Below are 16,638 nucleotides of genomic sequence, written 5' to 3'. Positions count from 1 at the left end.
CTACCATTCACTTTGAGTCCATGTATCCAGCCTTGTTGTCTGCTGTCACAGAGCACCTATTAATTAGCTCTTGTCCATCCTGCAGGGGCTTTCACACAGGTATTTATAGGTGGGAAGAGTTACATGATGGTTGTAAGGACCAGATCTTTAAAGGACTAAAAAGGGTTTTAAGCACCTATGCTGAAACTTGAGATTCTCAAAGGTAATTCTCAGCTGTTACTTAAAGATGCAGGGAATGGGTTTGAAGCAACTGAGCCCCTAATGTTTCCCTAGAAAAACTTTGTGCTTACTGCTCCTTTAATTTCCTAGCTGACTCATCTGTAGGTCAAAAATGGTATCAGATGCACAGATACCAGTAATCAGTAGATTCCAGCAGTTGCTGCCTCCCATTTGCCTGCTGTATAGGTATGTAGGATTTTATGTATCAAGAGACTCTGTTCCAGTGGAAGACTAATTTGTGGGTTTCTTGGTATTTCTGGAGAAATGCAAGTTTTTGTAGCTGATGGACATGATGAGAAAAAGAGGACTTTCTGATTTAACTTGATGCATTCACTTATTTTGGAGGCACATTTTTAGCTTGATTTTAGTATTTATTACAGGTGTATTTTCTGGAAACAAGTTGATTTTATGTAAACCTACCTGAAGTAGCTGGACCGCTCCTCTTGGAGCACTGGAGTGTGTGGAATGCCTGAGGAATGCAGAGGAAGCCCAGGTACTTAGTGCAGCTACAGGCCTGGGGCCAGATTCCTGCCCAAGATGCAGCCCCTGCTGTTAGCTGAATTCTAGAGCAAAAGCAAACTCCTCCAAATGAAAGCAGCCATGCTGGGATCCTCTGTAATTTCCACTTCCAAGTTGGCACAGGGATGACACTGGCAGCATGGCTGGAGCATAGGATACCACATGGAGCATAGGCACCTCCAAATGTAGACCTTTTCAACTGTGTTCCATGTGGACATGGTTGCATGGTTTAATCCACTCTGATCCTTATTCTCTCTCTGTTCCAGGCAACTCTGCATGGGTGTGCTGAAGCTGTTTGCAGTGTACCAAGTTCTGTCAAGGCATATTGGAGCTAGGGCAGCAAAAATCAAAAATCTTTACCAGAAGAATGGGGAATGTTTTTTATTGGGAGTGCTGGTGATGCTCTTTCAGTTCTTTCAATATCACCTGAAAAGGGGTTGCCATAAATACATTCTGCAGTTTTAAGTTGCAGCATCTTGAATTAAAGTGCCTTTCTGCATGTGTTTTGCAATGTTTGTGTCCCTGTACAAGTTGAACAAGTGTTGCCCTTAGGCAGTTTCTGTCTTGTAATACATCCTGCTTTCAGCTGACAGACCCTTTCTCGATGTTTTTCTGCAGGCAGCCAGTCCTACAGGAAGTGAGAACAGTTCCTTTCCTCGAGAATAACCTCTCACATTGTTGGAGGACAGAGCCAGCTTCCTGTAATAAGCTTTACAGGTGACCTACAGAGGAGAGTGAGGTTGTTGACACTGCAGGCCTTGCAGGGATTCAGAATTATCTGATGGGATGTGTCTGTGGTCTCTAAAGCTGGCTAAGACAAGGGCCTTGTTATTAGAATTTGAGGTCTCAGCAGCAGCCCAGGACTGATATAGGAGATGGATATTCTCTGATAGTTTACTCTACAGTGACATTGCCACCTTGAGAAGAAACTCTTGCTCTCTGCCTTCTGTGTCTGAGTAAATGGCCTTTGGAAACAGAATGTAGGCTCAGCCCAGGAGTCTTACCAAGCAACTGTATTTTTTACGTACTGCTTGCTGAAGCAGCCTGCTAATTGCTTTTTTAAAAATGTTGCCTCTATGACTGGGTTGGGAGGTATCTGTGTTCAAAGGATCTGCATGAAGAGGGACAGTGTCTGCCACATGTACAGAACCTTCCTGCCCAGAGCAGTCCTGCGTGGGGTGGGATCTGTATAGCCTCCAGACCCTGAAGAGGTGTTTTATCAACTTCTGGTTGACCTGTAGCATGAAAAACACTGTTACTGTGCCCAAGGCAGCATTCGTGCTCACCTCGCAGGTCCCTATCTGCAATTACTTCTATTCCTTCTTTCTGCATTTTTTTCTTAATTCTACTGTTTAATATTTGTGGAATGAAAAATCTCTTTTTTCCCCCTGGAATGAAGGAAGAGCTTTGCTTTTTCATTCATAGAAGAAACATGAGAATGTGAACAGATCAAAAGCAACTTTCTCTTTACATGTAACTGTGCTCCATCTTCTTTGGTCTTTGTTACTTTTTTTATGTTCTTCAGAGCAATGACTGCTTATGTCTCTATGGAATTTGTGTTGGTCTTTGGTTCATATGAAGTGCTGGGTAGGCAAGAGAGATCAGGAATCCTTCCACTAAATAAAAAAGCAGCAGTTAGTTCTGCCAGTGAATTACAAAGCTAATCTGTTTGTTGTTCTTTCTCTCAACAGTAACAGTGACCAGGAAACACTAAAGTCTTCACTGGGGGTTGGCTTTTCAGTAACACCCCCTCATGTCACAGCTGTTAGGACACATAAATGCAGTTTACATTGGAACTTGGCTGCTGCTGAAGCAGAGATGTACAAAAAGCAGACAGTGTATTTGCCATGGGCAGACTTCAGAAACAAATGTTTTAATGAGTATGAAAATGTGAAAGATAAGCCTTTGGTTTTGGAGTTTCACCTTGAGAAACAAACAAGTGGAATACAGCCTGAAAGGTAAAGCAACTGCTATAGTGGCACTGCCTTCCCCTAAAGTAAAGAGTTGTAAAGCTATTTCCATAGAGCCAGAAGAAAACTCTATGGTTCTGATAAGACACTGAATTGAGCCTCTTGTTCTGTGTGGCAACTGAAGAGCCAAGGCCACCGATGTAATTGCCTCAGACCCACTGGTATCAGTGATGCTGTGTCAAATGTTTGCAGATAGGGCTCTCACACACAAGTTCAGGAAACCTCCAGAATAGACTTTACATTGGAATGGGGTTATTTTGTAGGAGAAGACCTCCTGTAGCTTAAAATCCAGTCAATTCATGTGGAAGTTACAATTTACTACTCCAACCAATTACTACAACACCAACCTAACACCAAGCAGGCAGAGTTGAGGTATTGCTTTATCTTCAGACTACACAGGACATGAAGTGACTACAGACTCTTGATAGCCTCTGTCACACAGCTCCCCATGCCACACAAAGAAGTCACAGAAAATCTCTGACTTGTGCTTGGATTCATCTGCCTCCTCTCAGAGCTGATAAACACAGCTAATGGGAAACTGTCCTCTGATTCACAAAAAGGCAGTAATGGAAAACCCATAAAAGTTCACCTCATGGCTTTCCAGGGTAGGCAGAATTTCCTCTGAAATTCTGGTTTTTTTTGCAGCAGGTAACATCAACAGCCAAGTTGTTAACACTGAAGTGCTAAGCAGTTCATTTGCATACATGAATAACACAGAATACTCCAGTAGCTGATTTTTATTTATCTTACAGCAGTGCTGACCTTCATGTTGGATCTATGCTATGTTCATGCTAGATCTGATTCTTTAAGACAGGGAGCAGCTTTTGAAAAGTGTTGAGACCAGAATAATTTTTTTTTCTTGGTGGGGGATGACAACAACAATCCCAAAACCTCACTGATTTTGTGAGTTGAGGTAAAAACTTCACCACCTTTTACCAGGTGGTTGGTAGGTGTGGCAGCTGCTCCAGCAGATCAAGATTCATGAAAACCGAAATGCATCTTGCTGAGTGGGACTGAAAGGAACAAACTGAAGTATGTTTCTTGCTCAGGCCTGTTGCAATGCAGAACTCTATGCATATTTTCCCATGTTCTCTTAGCTTTGTGAGTATGGAGTTTGAAATCCAAGACTATTTATATATTAATGCTTGAGAATATTCATTTTCCAAATACTTGAGAGAAATTATGGATGTGTTTAGAAATAAGTTACCAGCTGAACAATAATTTGAGAGGCCAAGGAAGTAACGTGTCTTCTTTTCCTCTGTCTTATTAAAAAAAGCACCTGTGATGACAGTCAGAAGATGTGAAGCTAATGAAAAATGTCAATTTTGCCTTTGTTCATAGGACTCCACTGTTTGGGGTGGAGAGGTCCCTGAATGGAATTCAGTAGCACACACATAGCAAGTTCAGCACCTCACTCTGAAAAGTTCGGGTGTCTTTTTGTATGTGCCACAAAGAGGCAGCTGCTAGATTCAACACCCTCCTGAGGAACTCCTAACAGGAGCAGTGGAAATTGCTGCCCTGGTGGGAGGAGTGCATTTAGAGTGACTGTTATTTCTTTCACAAAAAGCAAATAAAATTATTGCAAATGATCAGCGGATCTGTAAGTAAAGTTTTCCGGGACCAAAGTCCTAAGTGGTGCTACTGTGCCTTTTGGATGTAACTACTGCATATTCAGTGTCATTTTGTTAATGCTGACTGTTATTTGAGACTGTGTAAGTCTACTGAAGTTTGCATAGAAGGGCTCATTCTGTACTAGAGCTTTAAAATTATCTTCCTGTGACTAGATAAAAATGCTCCTACAGGGTTTTTTTCCTTCTTTCTCTTTTTGATATATTTGGTTTGGAGGTCATGCAAATTTGAGTCCATTTCTTTACATTTAACTCTGATTTATTATTGACAAATTCTGTCCCAAACGGTTTTTATCTCCATCTAAGTGGAAAACACAGCTCTCTTGAGTTCAGCCTGGCCTGCCTCTGCAGAGGTAATCTTGTTGACTCAGAAGTGTTGCAAAGCAGGCATGAACCACTCATTGTTTGTGGTCTCTCATGAGGAGAGCCCAGGCATGTGGGATGCCACCAGCAACACTGGGTTGGTGTCACAAGTATTATTTGTTCTACAGTTTAAGTGTGTAAGAGAAGACAAGCAGGAAGTTGAATGGAGGGAAAATGTTGCTGTGATGGGGAGGGACGGTGGTTGCTTGGTTTGGCTTTCAGTTATCCCTTTAAACAAAGTTCCACTAATCTTTATAAATCATGGTGGAGATGGCAGTGCAGAGATAAAGAGCTCTGTGTGGTGCTCATGCTCATCGTGGCATAGCAGTGGCAGAAAAGCAAAGAGGCTGCTTCCCTTGCAGGTGTGTAAGTACATCCAGACTCACTGTGTAGCTAGGAGCTTGAATTTATCTTTGAGACAGAACTTCCTGACAGTTTGGATCATCCTCACACTTGTTTGCAGTCTGACTGAATATTGAACAATCAGGAGAGGAAGTGTGGGAGAGTTGGGGGATGCTCCTTGCTTGAAGCCAAGGAAGGAGCAGGGGAGCCCTGCCAGGCACCCCAGACACCTCCTGTGCTCTGTGGGCATGGCAAGCAGAGAGCATATATTTAATTATAGCCTTGCAAACCTCCACTGATGCTGTGGGAACCCAGTACCAAAATACCTCGTGATTGAGCCATGTGGACTTCTCTGGGCTAGGCTGCACTTTCCCAACCTATTCATAGAAATTGTGAAAGGAGGGAGGCTCTTGAGAGTTTATTGACAGGTGAGAAATAACAAGATGTTTCAAGACAAACAAAACAGACTAAGACCAAACTGTTCTGGCCAAACTATGGCAATCTGCTGCTAATGGACTTGAAAAAGAAATCAACTTCTGGGTGCAGAACATAGAACATTGTCCTACTGTGTTATCAGACCAGTAATTCTGACATCTTGTCAGGGCCCTGGGATCTGATATTTCAAAGTTTCTTCCCAAATCCAGGCTGCTTTCTACCCTGCAGTGACATTGTATTCAGTTACAGCATCATGATCCAAATTTCCACTTTTTGAGGACCTGGTGCTCTCTGAACAACAGGCTCAGTGGCACACCCTAGGACATCTAATAACTTTCTGGAACATGTCCTCCTTTTAGTACAAGTTCTCTCAGCTGTCCTTGGCATATGGTCCAAGTTTCCAAGAAACTAGGGCAGTAATTGATGGCAGTGAATGTGAGAATGCTTCACATAAGCAGTAAGAAATCCAGGTGACAACTTTAATGTTTTGTTCTTATCATCTTCAAATATGAGAAATGCTGTTCTAGTATAATTTTAAGTCAACAGATTTGGGGAGTGTCTGTTATTTTGTTCACTCTGTAATTGAGTGATCTAGCACTGCATTTAATTTCAAAAATGATTTTCAGTATGCCTTGCTGGCTTTCATCTTAAAAGACTTTTAAAGTGTTACTTTATTTTGTTTTTCTTTTAGTAATGCTGAGAGCTAATTCTTCTGAGCAAGCAAATAAGCAGGAAAAATAAAAAGTAGCAGGTACCTGAAAACAACAAGGTTTATTCTGTAGATGTTTAAGGTGCCTTTGATGTTAGGCTGTAATTGACAGCTGCAAATGCTGAGGCCATTTGAAAATCAGACCACCTGAGGAGGGATTTTAGGAGTTGAGGACACCTCCCTTTACTGATCTTAAGGAAAAATTCTGGCCTTTGTAGATCTGAATTTAGTTCTCCTCCTCTGAAGAGTGAAAAAGTCGAGCAGGAGCGAGGATGGATGGAAGTGCTGGAAATAGCAGCTGTGTGCCAAGTGATGCAGCTCCTCACCGGGGCTGCCGTGCGCCGCTCTGTGCCCGAGCCCCTGCCTGGATCCGGCTGCTCTTGGCAGAGCCTGAATCCTTCCTGAGAACAAATCACTTTATTGTTCCTGTCTGCTCATGCACTGCCTTTTGGGAGCGTGGTTCATGTTGTTGCCAGAAGCAGAACCATTAGCACCAAATGAATTCTTTGTCAAGCAGCACAGTCTCCCTGAAATTTTTACTGTTTTTCTACAGCAGCCTTCTCCCAGGGTCAAATTTTCACTATTGTAAGGGACTGGCTCCTGTTAAGCAGATGACTTCTTTTTGTTAATTCTGCAGATCATGGCCTACCATGACTTTCCATGAAACTGGCTCCTTTCTATTTCTTCTTCATCCAAGTGAGCAGCTGGGCAATGAAATGTAGCAGCTCTGGGACTTGAGGAGAACAGTTTTGTTTCGATTAAGGCCTGTGGAAACTGGGCTGTTTGAAACAGCCAAAATTTCCACCTTGACTAGCTGTACCAAAAGCTCCATGCCAGGGAGCTCCTAGTCATGAGCCACCAGCTCAGGGGATGATCCCTGGATGATCCCTGGCAAAGCACAACAGCAGATCTCAAGGGTCCCATCATTCTGTGCCACAGCAGCCGTCACTGTCCCGTTTCTGCCCAGATCCAGGGATTCCAGAGCAGCTGCAGTAGTGTAACCACACTGCAGCTGGGGGCAAATCATGGATTGTGAGCCATCAAAACTGATCCCAAGCCTCAGTGCTTGTGTGACACATGACTGTGAGCAGCTTGGCCTGCAATTAAGGCTTTTAGCCCCTAACACAGTACACAGTAACAGCAAGAAGAATTGGCTTTCTTCTCCCAAAATTCAAAAATTGGTCTGGTTGAGTTCTTAGTCATGTATGCCTGGAGCTGACCTGACATTTAGTGTCATCATCTTGCTCAAGCTCAGGATCTGACCATTGCAGAGAAAAATAATTGACTTTTGATTTTTTTCCACAAGATACTTCCTTGCTCTACATCTCATTCTTTTCATTATTTGTTCCTAGTGAGATGGAAATATCTCCTGTGTTTCAACCCAGTCCAGCTTCCCCCAAGCAGCTCTGAGGAGGCAGCTACTTTCCTACAAGCACTTGCACCTTGCTGGGAGCAGGGGATTGTTTTAAACTTTTGCACAAAGATGATAAGTTTTGTTCAGGTGCCTAAAATAAGTTTCAGAGGGAAACTTAGCACATTCATAAAAATATGTCCCTTTATCCTGCAGCAGTGGCCTCTCTGAAGAGTGTCCTTGTAGTTTCCTGTCTCTGCTTCCTTCCCTCTTTCTTACTTTCTATTTTGTTTGGAGTAGTGGGGTTGCCTTATTTTTTCCTGCAAGGGGAATTATTCTGTGGGGCTGGATCATGTTCATACATTACAGAGGCAAAGGAGGCTTTGAAAGATGCTTGTCCCAAGCTGGAATTCTGTCAAAACTGGCTGAATGTTTGGTGCTTGCTGGTTGTAGCCCCTTTCCTTTTACCTGTACCACAGCTTCTTCCTGATCGCAAAAATATCCCAAATTAGAGTCCCTGGTATTACGCAGGAATTCCCTTCCTTTTGTGCTGGGGCTGATTAAAATCTCTTATTACCTTCTAACGTCAGTACTTTATGCAAAACCATTTCCTAGTAAGAAAAGTTCAGGGCAACTCAGCCCTGAAGTGTTACCTGTGCATAGGTGAGACTTCTGGTCTCCATTAGACACCCCCCAAACCATTTCTGGGCAGTAGGAATGGGACAGAGTGATGACAGATGAGTTGGCTTATTCTGCTTCTTTCTCCCAACTCGGGCAGTGGTCCTGGGCAGAGAAGTAAGCTCTCAAGCTGCCTTATCTTCTGCAAAGCTGACTGGTCCTGCAGCTTGGCACAGGTACAGGTGTGACCCATGTGCTGCCTTGAATTAATTTTCTCCAGGCTATGAGTGTAGTTTGTACTGGGAATACCCTGTTCTTGCTAGAAAATCACCTCCTGGGGAAATATGTCCTTGGTAAGGCATGTGGGAGATGATGTGATGAGGGGGTGTTATCAGCACAACCTTTGGGGTGTGTGGTGAGTTAACACATAGCCCTCATCTGCTCCACCCCAGAGCAATGGGGGAGAGAAGCAGAAGGGCAAAAGAGAGATAATCTGTGGACTGAGATAAAGATAATTCAATAGGTACAGCAAAAGCTGTGTGCACCAGCAAAGTAAAATAAGGAATTCATTACTGCTTCCCACAGGCAGGCAGGTGCTCAGCCATTTCTGGGAAAGCCAGAACAGTTACTTCATCATGCATAACTCTTATTTGTGAAGGCAGACATCATAACTTCTCCTTTCTCCCAGTTTTATTGCTGAGCCTTTGGCACATGGTGTGGGCTCTCCCTTTGGTCAGCTGGGGTCAGCAGCCTGTGCTCTCCCCTCCCATTGCCTTGTGCACCCCCAGCCTGCTCACTGTGGGAAACAGAGCTGGCCTTCGTGCTGTGTAGGCAACATCTAAAACACCCCTCCCTTATCAGCTCTGTTTTGGTCCCAGATCCAAAACACAGCACCACACCAGCTACTGGAGAGAAAATGAGCTCTGTCCTGGCTCCAGCCAGGGTCTGTGTCTTTTTGTTGAGCTTTGCATGGGACTGGCCACAGCACACGAGGAGTGGAAGCACAGCACAGCTCAGGAGAGGCAAAAACTCCTCTGAGCCCAGCTGGGCACCAGAGGAACTGGGTGGGTGGCAGCAGGGGCTGCTGTGGGGCTGGCACCCACTTACTGGACAGAGACCAGTTAGAGAGTAGAAACTGAGAGTTTTCCTGAACATTTCTGGGGAGATCTGAAAGGATGTGGCATACAACCCTGAAAGGAGAGAGGACTCTTGGTCATCTGCTCCATCTCCAGGGAGTTGCTGGCAGGGACCTTTAAAGTCCCTGATGAACAGGATGGAAGAGATCAGTACTGCACTGGGAGCTGGTGCTTGCTTTTCACCACTTCAGGAGAGGTTCATGCTATTGCAGCAGCTCTTTCAAGTCAGGCTGTCACTGCCTGACTGTGCCAGAGCTGTTGCAGGCCCCTTTTCAGCCCTATGGATCAGGAGATCAGTCTTTTAATAATGAAGAGGTTTTCTTCTGTCTCATCATGAATTGATGCAATAGATCTGTAACTGCCCCAGACAGCTGCTGCTGTGCCTGGCCTTCTGTGCAGATCTGGGCTCTGAAACAAAAGGATGGGGAAAGAAAAGAAGCTAAAAACTCTGGTTTGCTAAAGTAGCACCAAATCAACAAGGCAGCAGCATTTCAGCCTGGATTATTATTTAGAGCCATTTGTATTCAAGATTCTCTTACAGCAGCTCAGACCTGCAGTTTGACCTTCGTTCAGGTGTGTATGTACCAATTAGTTTGTATTAGGCTTAACTATGGAGAAGATCATACAATAGTCTTGGTGCAGGGAAGGCTGAATCAATGTGAAATGGAGGTTATTCCTCTAAGGATTCAGGAATGGAAACCTTACCTCCACCACCACCACACCCACTTTCAGAACTTGCACATCACAAAGAAGTTGTGAAATACCTTTGTGGTGGGTGGCTGTCTCAAATGCAAATGTAATAGTTTAGAAGTGTCACCTTATTCTAACTCCTTCAAGTGAGAGAGCTTTGCACCTGCTCCAGGGGAGATTGCAAGAGAAAAGCAGGAGAGATATGGGGCTTCCCCCTGAGCCTCGCTGGAGTGTGGGCAGCAGGGCTGGGAGGCACCCAAAATGTAGAGAGTGAGTTTTAAGAGGGATCCTATTTTAATCCTTATTGTTTAATCTGGGGTCTCATTTTATGTTATGAAAATAGGGGTATTTCTCATGATCCCTTAGTGCTGTCTCATGTGTTCTTGCAGCAAAGTGAAATTATTTCAGTCGGGTGAGGGTGCAAGAATTGCTCTGTGCATAGGGAGGGTGCAGCTGGGGAACAGCAGTAGTGTTGTGCTTATGGGCACTGCTGAGATTGTCTGGAGACTTGAAATGTCAACATGATCAGTACTAGCTTCTTATTTTGTTTTCCAGGCACAGTTTGAAGCTAACAGGCATGACCCTGAGGGTGAGAAATGGATGGTGTTTGTTAGGACAATCACGTCTCCCCCACTGCTGTGGTTCAGGAGGGAAGCTCTCACATGCTATTAACTTCACAGTGAAATTGAAAGAGTTTTGATCCTGCTTCTACATAAACCTTGCCCATGCTGAGGCCACATCAGCTAAGAGCTGTTATGTAGGATCTGACTTTTCCTCCACATCCACTGGACATGCAACCCACTCCAAAGACTGAGGCTTGCACACCCTGCCCAGGTTCTCCTTTGCTGTGCCACCCCCAGTTAATGGGGTGCAAAGTACCAGTGCTACACATCTTCTCATGCACTGGTACTTTTGCTCTAAACCTGAATTTGACTTTTTCCTGCTGCATTGTTTTGCGTAGGCAGCATCTGGTCAGGTTTCTGTTGCATCAGTGGGTTTGCTGGTATTGGGTTTTACTCAAACAATGTGATCTGCCACAAAGGAGCAGGTTGGAGCAGTTCAGAGCTGTCCAGCCTGGCCGTGCAGGAACCAGTGACGAATAAAGCTCCAATAAATACATTCTTCTGCCTCTCCCCTTCCTTCACACATATATCAATTGCTTTTCCAGATTATTGAGAAAAGAATCTCTGTGTTTCCTGGGTGTGAAATGTGTTGGTTCTCCCTTTGCAAGCAATGAAGATAATGTTGCTGACAGAGCTGTGGCTTGGCCCAAGGCTCTGCTGCTGGATGGGTGATCCCAAGGCCAGCGGGAGCAGTGGAGATATTTGCGTCACCCCTGCGAGCAGATTGCTCCACTGGGACCCACCTGGGATTCGGGACCAGCCCAAAACAGAGCTGCCAGCAGGGGCAGGGCTCCCTTCTCCCCTGCTGACCCCAGTACACAGTGCCCTGCAGGGCTTGGGCGTGGGAAATGCCCACTGGCCCTTCCTCCACTTCAGCAATACCATGTCTGGGAAAAGGGGACCCTCTGGGCTCTAGGAATCTCAGGGCTCTGTATGTATTTAAACCTCATCCATGAACTGTCCCCTGTGGCTGCCACCACCCTCCTTCAGCATCATCATACCTGGCACAGCTGCCTTTGCCCTGAAAGCTGGGTCCTGTCCTCCCCACACACTTCTTGGGCTGTGCTAAGAGGTTCATAGCATCCATTCACCTGCTCCTTAACAAAACCAGGTGATGTTGGAAGGATAACTGAGGAGAGAAGGAGTGGGAAAGGTTTCAGCAGCACTTGCTCTCTGCTCCACGGCAGTTCGAGTCTGCTCATGACAGCATCGTGCAGTGTCTGACAGCACACATCCTTCCCCTGGGCTGGGGCTGCTGTCCACACACTCATTGCTTCACTCCACAGCCAAGAGTGCAGTTTCCAGGTGACCTTTCCTGGATTAAGCACAGCTTGCAAAACCTCATGCCTCTTTCCAGGCTTATAAAACTCCCTCATTTGTTGTGGTGGTTTCATTTGCGATAGGGGCTGAAGAGGGACTTCACTGCTACCGAAACCTGGCGGGTGCCCAGAGGGGAGGGCGGCTGTGATGCACATCTCAGCCCTTCAGCTACCACATTCCTCCCACCAAGATCTTCAGATTTCACCTCTCTGGCCCTACTTGTGGAAGAGGACAAACAAACCCTCCAAGGAGAAATGCCTGGGCTGGGTGAGAGCAGAGATTTGTCAGCAGTCAGTAGCAAATCCTTGGTGGAGATTCCCCTTGAGCCTGATCAGCTGCCTCGTGCAGTGTAGCACAGCCAGGGTTGTAGGGTTTTTCTCATTAACCCTGTGCCCAAGCCCAGAACTGAGCTTGATGTGGGTCCAAATGCTCTACAGGTGTAAATCAGCTCAGCTTCAGCTACACTCGTGACCCTGCCACGCTGCCCACGGTGTGAGGGTGAGACCCCTTTGTCCCCTTTGTCCCCTTTGTCCCCTTTGCCTGGTCTGTGCTGAGAGCTGTGGTAGTGGTGATCTCCCTGGACAGACAGAGGAATCTGTTTTGTCAGGTATTTTGGGCATTCTGGCAAACTGAGCAGAAAATGACAGGTGAAAAACACAGCAAGAGGCAGGAAGGAAAGAGGCAGAAATGCTCATGCAGTCTCACACCTGGAGGTTGCTGCTGTGTTCGTGCACATCCCTACTGTGTCACCCAGGGTCACAAGAGCTCACCTTGCTCTTTGTGTTCCCTGAGCATGCACGCCTTGCTGGAGAGGCTGTGGCAGCTGAAAAGCCCTGATGTTAGGCTGTGGCAGGCTGCTAAGGCTCCTTTTGGGGTACACCCTCCCCTACAACTCCATGCATGGACTTTTCCAGACTCCAGCTCTTCACCCCTGGCCATTGGACACAAGGCTCTGTGGAGGGCCAGCAAGTCCTTTGCACAAGCAGGGCTCAGTGCAGTGCAGGGGCTGGTGCTGCCCTGCAGGCAGTGTGGCTCCAGCCTGGTCTCTGCACAGCCCTGGCCCCAGGAAAGTGCAAGTGGCTTTTCCAGCAGCTCCTCTGACAGAGGATTCTGCAGCATTTTCAGATGAGGGGGTGGTGGGTGGTTTGGATGGTGGTGCCCACCCCCCTGCTAGTTTGGGAGTTGGGCAGCAGAGAAGCCCCTTCTCTGGCCCCATCCCTGCACAGCAGACAGAGCCCCGCTGTTGGTCAGAGGAAGTTTGGTGAAGGCAGAAAGGAGGAAAAGATTCCTGACAGGTTTCATCAGTCCAAGCCAAGAATGGTCCCATTAGGAGCTTGTAAACCTCTTTCTTCTCAAACACATCTATTTATTTTTTTAACTGCTGGCTGCTGCTCAGAGTGACCCGCTCTGCGTGTCCATCCCGTTGGGTCGCTCCTGCCTGTGCCTCATCCTGGCCCCGGTCAGTCCGGGAAGGTCTCTGCCTCCCCAGCCATGAAAGCTGCTCTCTCTCAGGAGGGCGTGGATGGCTCCCCTTGGCCAGGAGCCTGTGTGGGCACTGGGGGGGGGGGCTCGGCTCGCTGGGAAGACTGGGACAGTGTTTGGGGCCGAGGCTGCTGAAAGGGCTCAGTGTGTGCTGAGTGAGTCAGCCGGGCCGAGGGCAGCTGGGAGCCGCCGAGGAGAGCAGCCAGAGCTGCCACAGGAGGGGCTGGCTTCCCAGGGAAAGGTGGAGAAATGGATCTCATTAGCCTGGAGTGCAGGCAGAAGGGCCTGAGGAAGGAGGGAGGCTGAGAGCTGGTGTTTGCAGCGGTGGAGGGATTTGAGGAAGCCTTGCATCACACCTGGGTGTCTGCTTGGGGTCAGGGATGAGAATGGGAAAGGGGCAGTGGAGGCTGGGTCTGTCTGCACCCATCACTGGACTTTCGTGTGACTTTGGGTGTCACACAAAGCCTGGGAAGGGCTGGGAAAGCCCTGGAGAGATCCTTGGGGTCCTTGAGATAGGGAACTGTCCTGTGTCACATTTTGGAGCCTCGAGCACTGGTTTGCAGGGCTGGGCTCCATCCTGGCTGGTGTAAAACATCCCTGGAGCTGCCGGTTTTCTTTGGCTCGGTTTGGCACTTCCTGGTCTGGCTGACACACCCAGGCGGCTGCCAGGCTGTGCCAGCACCTTACACATCCCCAGCATCAGCTCCTGGTCCCCAGAGATGTCACCTGCAGTGGCAGAGCCAGGAGGTGGCTTGTCACTTCCTGGAGCAGGCAACATTGCTCACAGCTCTGGGCAGTCCCAAAGGGAGAGCAGCTTCCTGGTGGTCCCAGTTAGGACCTCTGTGCCTGAATGCATTTGAGATGAGAAGCAGGGAGGGATTTCTGGTTTACATTGGATGCAAGCATGTATGAGAAGGTCTGGTTTTATCTCAAAAGCAAACAGCTCTGCACATGGTGGTGCTCCCACACAGAGAAGTCTCCATAATGTGTCTGAGGATTAGGTATATCCTACTGCCTTACAGAGGCATCATGCTCTTGTGTAAGACACCAGCAAGAGAAGAGTAGAGGCCCTTTGGGGTTCAGCTTGCCCCTGTCCTGGAGCCCACAGCTGCTGGGGAGAGCAGGAGGGAGCCACTGGTGCAGAGAGTGCACAGAAAGCTCTTGCAGTGGTGGTTGATCAGGAGATGCATCCTAAAGGGAGATGCTTTTTAATGGGGATTTAGCTGACTGGACTGGGAGGGATTTGAGCTTTGATGAAATGTCAGACTAAGATTTCCCTTTAGCTCAAATAGCTGCAGCCCAAAAGCAGAGGGTCTCACCAACTGATGGCTCAGCACAGCCTGGCTACATCCCTGTGCCTCCAGGCCTGCAGAAAGCCACCCCAGAGGCTGGGAATAACCCTGTCAACTCACTGGCTGACATTTCAGAGTGAGTTCACCCACCACACCTCTGGCTTGTTGATCTGTGGAGCCCAGTCCCTGAACTCTGCACCCACGTGCTCGGTGTTGGCACCATGAGCTGCTGGTGCCAAGGAGTGTCTCTGCCACCTCATGCCAAGGATTGACAGGCTGTCCATCCTGCTCCTTCCATGATGCCCAGTTCTCTATTCTTGCTTAACTCTCTCTCATGTTGGGCAGATCCTCAAAGCTTTGGCCCTGCAGGAATGACCTCTTAGGGTGGTGCATTTCTGTCCCGTTGTCACCAGTGACAGCAAGAGAATGAAGGGAAAGTAAACCATGCTAGGGAGCACAGTGTGATGATACAAATGGGCAGGAAGGACCCAGGAGAGCCATCAGTTTGTCCTCCACCCTGTGCAGGAGCTGGTTTCCCATGGTGATCAACCCAGCAGTGGTGTCTGGAGCCTCCCTGCACCGAGGCACTGGAAATGCCAGAGCCACGTAAGAGCCGTCAGCCCAGCGGATGGCACGGGGCTGCGGCTGCTGTGAATCAGGGAAGGAGCTGGATCCATGCATTAACTCACTGGCCATCTCAGCCACAGCACAGAATGACTTCACCGTCGGGTGAACATCCCACCATGGAAACCAAACCTCAGGAATGCGTCTGGGTGTGCCGACTCTCTTCTCCTCTCTGGAGGGCTCTCTTATGTCTCAGCTACTCCCAGGATAGCAAATTGCTGTTGTCACCTCTCCCACCAGCTCCCTGAGCTGGGCTGGGGAGCAGTGCCCATGCAAGGACCATCCCCTGTGCCCGGCGGGTGCCTGCCCAGGTGGCACTGCGGGTGCTGCCCTCCCTCCGTGCGCGTGCGGAAGCAGGGAGCTTTGCCATGGCTTCAGTCCAGTAGCCCCAGCCAGAGAGAGGAAGTCTGCACTCCACATGCCCTCCTTCTCCCTCTCTCCGTCTCTTGCTGGAGACAGATCCACCAGTGGCTGTAGCAGAGCCCAGGTTTTGGCGACGAGCAGCAGCAGAGTGATGATTAATACTGAGCAGAGCCACAGAGCCAGGGATGTCTGAGTTGTCTCTGCCTCTCTCCTAAACCAATTTGGCCAAAAAAGGCTAATGTGAGCATTTCTGCATCTGCCAGCCTGGGAGGGGGCTCAGCCAGAGCTCGGGGGCTCAGCAGGCATGTATGGGGCTTTATATTTTTCCACTTGGGCTGGAGAGAGGCCGTGGGCAGGCAGCCACCGGGCTCAGGTGACTCCTGAGCCGTCCTTTCCATCTGACTCATGAGAGACGTCGCGAGTGCTCTCCTGCCCAATGGAAAACACGTCTCCTTGCAGCTCATGGCTCCTGGGCCCATGCCAGTCCCCAGGCAGCACAGCTTCCCAGGGCTGTGCTGGCACCCAGAGCCCAGCTCTTCCCAGGCTGGAGCTGGGAGAGCAGCTCCATGGGATGATTGATGCCCGACCAGGGCTTTACCCTCTGGCTGTGCCCATAGCTGGCGTGGCAGAGCAGTCAGGATGGCAGGACAGGCCCATGGTCCCTGCCATGGGCAGGAGCATCTCTACAGCCAGGGCTCCTGATTTCACTGCTGGCATGACACTGCCTTCCCAACACTTCTCATTTCTTCTTCTCCACATTTTGGAGACTCCAGGATGGAAGCGATCATCCTTCAGCACTGGGATAGTTCTTTCCCTTCCCAAGGCCAAGCACCCCATCTTCCTTATTCCTATCTGGGTTTGGGCAGCACGAGAGTCTCTCCCACCTCAAATCCCACATTCAGGTCCCCTAAGATTTCTCCATCTTATGTCTTCATGGGCTTGTGTTTTTCATTG

At 48.1% G+C, this 16,638-nt stretch overlaps 1 protein-coding gene across 9 annotated transcripts in view; it reads left to right on the top strand.

Annotated features, from left to right (window-relative positions):
* The window catches only part of ARMC9 (armadillo repeat containing 9), a 77,903-nt gene that overhangs the window by 56,157 nt on the left and 5,108 nt on the right, over positions 1–16,638 (top strand). For 5 of the 9 annotated variants that reach the window (XR_008841194.1, XR_008841193.1, XM_056498873.1 and 2 more), the window contains one exon: positions 1,357–2,397. The exons of 2 other annotated variants lie outside the window; for them this stretch is intronic. Coding sequence is in view for 5 of the 7 variants with exons in the window: in XM_056498873.1 (XP_056354848.1) it covers positions 1,357–1,379 (23 nt within the window). In the remaining 2 variants the exon portion in view is untranslated. Of the gene's footprint in view, positions 1–1,004; positions 2,398–16,638 lie in introns of those variants that run through there. 2 more of the 9 variants (XM_056498872.1, XM_056498876.1) reach the window with 1 other exon arrangement.

Source organism: Oenanthe melanoleuca, chromosome 9 (genome assembly GCF_029582105.1).
Source record: "Oenanthe melanoleuca isolate GR-GAL-2019-014 chromosome 9, OMel1.0, whole genome shotgun sequence".
Classification (NCBI taxonomy): domain Eukaryota; kingdom Metazoa; phylum Chordata; class Aves; order Passeriformes; family Muscicapidae; genus Oenanthe; species Oenanthe melanoleuca.
Note: the sequence above shows the minus strand (reverse complement) of the source record. Positions and strands in the feature narration are given on the sequence as shown.